Genomic DNA, 5,593 nt, shown 5'->3' with positions numbered 1-5,593 from the left:
ATAACCATGTTGCAGAAGCCCATAGACCCATGAACTCTTGTTAACCTCTGATTGACAGATGAGAGTTTGCCTATTAACATGAAAATCACTATTTGCTGAAGGTATGGTCTACAGATGATGAGTGATGGCTGATGGTCAAAGTGGTGATTATGGATACTTTGAAGAATTAAAATAAACTTATTTTTACACGTGTGAAAACATTAGCCTCTGTGGCTAACCAACACACTAATGAGATGTTGCTGTGTTATTGCCCCAAGCAGACAGAAGGAAGAGTCTGGAGAGGCTTTTGACAATCACCAGGGAAGGTATAAAACGTCCTTAGGCCACAGCCACACTGCACAGCGACCACTGAGCATGCCTGCAGGCTCCATGTCTACTATAGGCTATCCTGGGGTCTGCAGTACCACATCATACAGAACTCACTGTTATATCCCAGTGACCTCTTCTGTTACTCTTAGCTCCAGTGATTTAAGCCCTACCTTTGGACACTGCTTACCCAGTAGCTACCAAGGAAATCTCTGGCTCCTGGATTACTGCCAAGAATCCTACAGTGAAGCACCAACCTGCAAATCTCCCAGCTGTGAGTCCAAGACCTGCAGTACCACTGGTTGTGACCCGTCAAACTCCTCTGGGCCCTGCAACTCCCCATCAGCAGGCCAAGTCTTCAGTGTCTGTGAAACTACCAACATCAGCCCCAGCCCCAGCTGCAGCCCAAGCACTCAGACCAATGGGTATGTATGCAATCGCCACATACCCACTCGAAATGCATCCAAAGCCTGCCAAACCCTCCGCAACGGTTCCAACTGCTTTGGACAACTTAACTGCTTATCCAAGAGTTTCCAAACTCTAAACCACTGCAGATTGAGTACTTTGGGGTATAAAAGCTACCAAAATCCTTGCTTCATACCCAGCTACGTCTCACCATTATGTTATATTTCCAACAGCTGCCAACCCCAAAGCTATTTAATGAGAAATTATCACTATTCAAGCTACAGGCCTACGAGCTGCCGACCACTGAGCTATTTATCTAGAAGCTTCAGATCTCTGAGCTGTATACCCAGTACCTTTCCACCTCTGAGGTTTTTGTGCAGTGGTAGCAGACCTCTGAAATGCTATTGACCAACTTCCAGAATTTATAGCAGCTGGAAATTGCCCAGTGGGGAAGATTCTACTAAGTACTAGAACGTCTAATTTTCTGCTGAATCTCTTTATTCAGCCTAAGAATCTTGTTACATTAAGTTCAAATATAACTCCCAGGTTTATTAACCACAGCCAGTATCACCTGCTAGCTTTTCTTTTTTCTGTTGTTCTGTTATTGCTCTTTGTACTAAAAGCTGACCCTGAAGGTAACATCATTATTTCTGAGATTTATTACAATGGACTTACCGAAGAGACTCCATTTGAAATACAACCATCACCGGCTTTCTTACTTTGGCTGTCACTGTCACTTATCTGACAGTGTGATTATCACCTACCTTTCCTGATGAAATGGGGCCTCCATGGTTTGACTGCAGATTCCAGCATGCAAGTTCATTCGGATGGCTTTGATTGTCATTAAAATTTTTGTCAACTACCTAACTAGCACCTTGCTAATAAGCCAACAGATAACACTATCTTGAGCATAATAAGTTGAACTATTTCATCCTTTTCTTACTGACTGATTGTAAGAACAGGCAAATAGCAATGGTGACGAGCTCAAAAATAGAAGACTTGAGCAAATCTTCTCTTCCAGAGAAGCCATAAAACAAGATTCACTGGTACTCAGCTTTTGTTCTCCATGCCTAAGAAAAAGCCTCAGAATTAGCTAAAGCATGAAAATTATTTGTTGAAAGAAGAACAAATACTGTTAGAGACCCTTTACAATTATGTGTAATCTGCATTTAGGATTCTCCTATCATCTTGCCTTGCTGATTTATTGCATTCTGACTCTGGAAAATGTCCTAGTTCTTAGTTAATAAACAAATTTCTGTCTGGAAGTAATGGCTTTCCTTATGCTTTATTTCACATTTACTAAAATTTCATCCATATTCTGGGCAATATACATAGCATTGTCAAAATGCTGCTTTTCTGCCATTTAGTTTAGAGTCTAAATTAAAGATACAAAGAAGGGGCCAGATGCGGTGGATCATGCCTGTAATCCAAGCACTTTGGGAGGCCAAGGCAGGTGTATGACCTAAGGTCAGGAGTTCGAGACCAGCCTGACCAACATGGTGAAACTCCGTCTCTACTAAATACAAAAAAAAATTAGCCGGGCATGGTGGTATATGCCTGTAATCCCAGCTACTTGGGAAGCCGAGGAGGTAGAATCTCTTGAACCCAGGAGGCGGAGGTTGCAATGAGTCGAGATTGTGCCACTGCACCGCAGCCTGGGTTACAAGAGTGAAACTCAGTCTCAAAAAAAAAAAAAAAAAGTAGAGTATGGAATCACAAGCTTCTGACTTGTTTTTTTTCTGTTTTTAACATGTTATATTTATCTCACCTAGAATGTCTACATTAATATTGATATACAGAAATTTGGAAACATAAAATAAATCAATTTAATAAAGAGTACATAGAGTATTAAACATATGTTTATTTCTCAGCACAGTATGTGTATTTATTGGTTTTGTAGATAAGGTTTCAGCAGTTAAATAAATTTAATATTGAACCTCCTAGAAGTCATTTAACCTCTGTAAGTTATTACCCAAAAAATGAAAATAAAATCATCTATTTGAGTGGTGAAAACAACATGATAAATACCCTAAGCATTTTTGTAAATAAAAAGCAAATCATATTTAAAGAAAAATAAAATGATCCCCAGAGATGGGTGTAACTGAAGTCTGGAAAGATGGGGAAGAAACCCCAATATCAAGAGTCAATGTTTAAAATTAAAACTCACGAAGCATATAAATAGAGCTAATATGTCATTCATTCCTTCAGTAGGACTACTGTATGTACAAAGGGCTTTAGAAGAAATATTAATGCACTGTTTCTGCTTGAATGAGGCTGGGAATAATCAAGTCACTCCTTTGTGAGTTCGTTCAATTTTCAGAGAATTCTATTTGCTGAAAATTTCTTCGTATTGAGAAAAATACTGTATAGTTGCCCTTAGCAATGATCTATTGACCATATAGGACCACTTCAATTCCTTTAACCTAGGATAGGTGTTCAAGTATTTGGAAATAATTACTGTGTGTCCCAGATGAGCATTCAGTTGTCCAAACTAAACATACGTTTTTTTCTCTTTACAAAAGTTAATGGTAAACCTATTCTTTGAGACACTGAGTAGGACTCTTTGGGGATATCAAGATTCATAGATCCTGTTCTCAAGAACTATTTGGAAGAATAATATACTGAAACAAGCATAATACTGTCTTGACTAGTTTAAGTACAGTATAAAAACTTCAGGAAAAGAAAAGAAAATCACCTTTTTTTTTTTTTTTTTTTTTTTTTGCAAGACTCTCTGGCAAGCAAGAAGATTGCTCCTAACCTGAAGAACAAGAGAACACTCAGGGGAAGAAATGGCATGGAAGTGACATCTGAATGGTGAGGTAACTAGGGTATGAGTACTCAATGGAAAAAAATGTGTGAGGTGACAGGCAAATTTGAAAAGAGGTGTAGTTAAATTTAAGTAGGAAAAAGAAAGCCTAAAATAAAAAAGGGAAAATATAAGACATTACCTTAAAGACCTTAGATAGGAAAGATTTTTTTCAAGTAAGTACAAACAAACAAATAAACAATACTTGTAAAATAAAAGATTAGCAAATATGGCTACATCAAAATGAAAAGCTCCTGGTAATATGAGATATCACGAAGAAATTAAAAATAAAGCAAGAGCATGTGTAAGGATGGGGGGATGATAATGCCTACCAGAACGCCATGTACTTTCCACTCAATGTTTCTGTAAATATTAACCCTACGGGAATAGTCTATTAACGAAAAAATCAACCTAGCAACAAAACATAGAAAAAAAAACAGATTTAGAGAAAATATATACAACATGTACCATAAATACTATCCAAAATATTTAAGAACTCCTACAAATTAAAAGACTATCCTGACCAACATGGTGAAACCCCGTCTCTACTAAAAATACAAAAATTAGCTGGGCGTGGTGGTGCACGCCTGTAGTCCCAGCTACTCAGGAGGCTGAGGCAGGAGAATTGCTTGAACCTGGGAGGCAGAGGTTGCAGTGAGCTGTGATCGTGCCACTGCACTCCAGCCTGGTGACAGAGTGAGATTACATCTTAAAAAAAAAAAAAGAAAGAAAGAAAGAAAGAAAGAACAAATGACTCAATAGAAAATAAGCAAAGTATATAAGCAATTACTAACAAAGAAAATACGATTTAATAAAAATATTAAAAAGTGTTCAACCTTAGTAATAGGTAATTATAACCTACAAAATATTATTTGTAATCATCCATTTGGCAAACTTTTTTAAAGTTAATCATGTGGCAACTTAAAAATATATTCTCACATACTGCAGATGGAAATGGAATTTAACAGCCTCTATATATGTGAATATTTAAAATACCCACACTTTATGACAAGGTAAATTCACTTCTCAAAGTCCCTTCTACCTAAACATTCTTTCAAGTTCTACAATATTCACCTCAGCTCCACCTGGACACTGAAAAATTGAGAACAATGAAAAAGTCCATCAGTTGGAGACTATAAATTATAATATAGTCATATGAATAAATATTTTACAACAGATAAAAAGGATGGAATAGACCCATATGAATTAATATGACAAAAAGTTATAAAATTAATAAATAAAATCTATAAAATCATGTAGACTGGCATATTTTATGTATAACCACTTGCAAATAAACAAACATTTCTTTATGTAATATACATTTGTATATTATAGTGTGTATGTGCGTGTGTACATATACAGAGAGAGAGAATAAAAAGCTTTACAAAAACACAGCCTATACAAAAATTGTTAGCTTTGGAGAAGTCTTGGAAATGAGGATTGGATATTCTGTTTTTCTTTTTTAATATACTTTAAGTTGTGGGGTGCATGTGCAGAACGTGCAGGTTTGTTACATAACCATACACGTGCCATGGTGGTTTGCTGCACCCATCAACCCGTCACCTACATTAGGTATTTCTCCTAATGCTATCCCTCCCCAAGCCTCCCACCCACCGACAGGCCCAGGTGTGTGATGTTCCCCTCCCTGTGTCCATGTGTTCTCATTGTTCTACTCCTACTTATGAGTGAGAACATGAGGTGTTTGATTTTCTGTTCTTGTGTTAGTTTGCTGAGAATGATGGTTTCCAGCTTCATCCATGTCCCTGCAAAAGGCATGAACTCATCTTTTTTATGGCTGCAGAGTGTTCCATGGTGTATACGTGCTACATTTTCTTTATCCAGTCTATCATTGATAGACATTTGGCTTGGTTCCAAGTCTTTGCTATTGTGAATAGTGCCACAGTAAACATACGGGTGCATGTGTCTTTATAGTAGAATGATTTATAATCCTTGGGGTGCATACCCAGTAATCGGATTACTGGGTCAAATGGTATTTCTAGTTATAGATTCTTAAAGTGATTTTTAGATTTAACAATTATGTTTTGATGAGCAAGTAATTTTTAAAATTTAGAAAAA

General features: G+C 37.1%; 1 protein-coding gene across 1 annotated transcript; it reads left to right on the top strand.

Moving 5' to 3' along the window:
* Nucleotides 1-336: 336 nt before the first annotated feature.
* On the top strand, nt 337-1,976 carry KRTAP24-1 (keratin associated protein 24-1). The gene has a single exon (XM_004062669.4). It carries the CDS (start codon nt 355-357, stop codon nt 1,117-1,119), a length of 765 nt encoding a protein of 254 aa, XP_004062717.4. The 5' UTR covers nt 337-354; the 3' UTR covers nt 1,120-1,976.
* The last annotated feature ends 3,617 nt before the right edge of the window (nt 1,977-5,593 follow it).

Source organism: Gorilla gorilla, chromosome 22, assembly GCF_029281585.2.
Source record: "Gorilla gorilla gorilla isolate KB3781 chromosome 22, NHGRI_mGorGor1-v2.1_pri, whole genome shotgun sequence".
Lineage (NCBI taxonomy): Eukaryota > Metazoa > Chordata > Mammalia > Primates > Hominidae > Gorilla > Gorilla gorilla.
The sequence above is the reverse complement of the archived record's forward strand: the minus strand, read 5'-3'. Positions and strand labels throughout refer to the sequence as shown.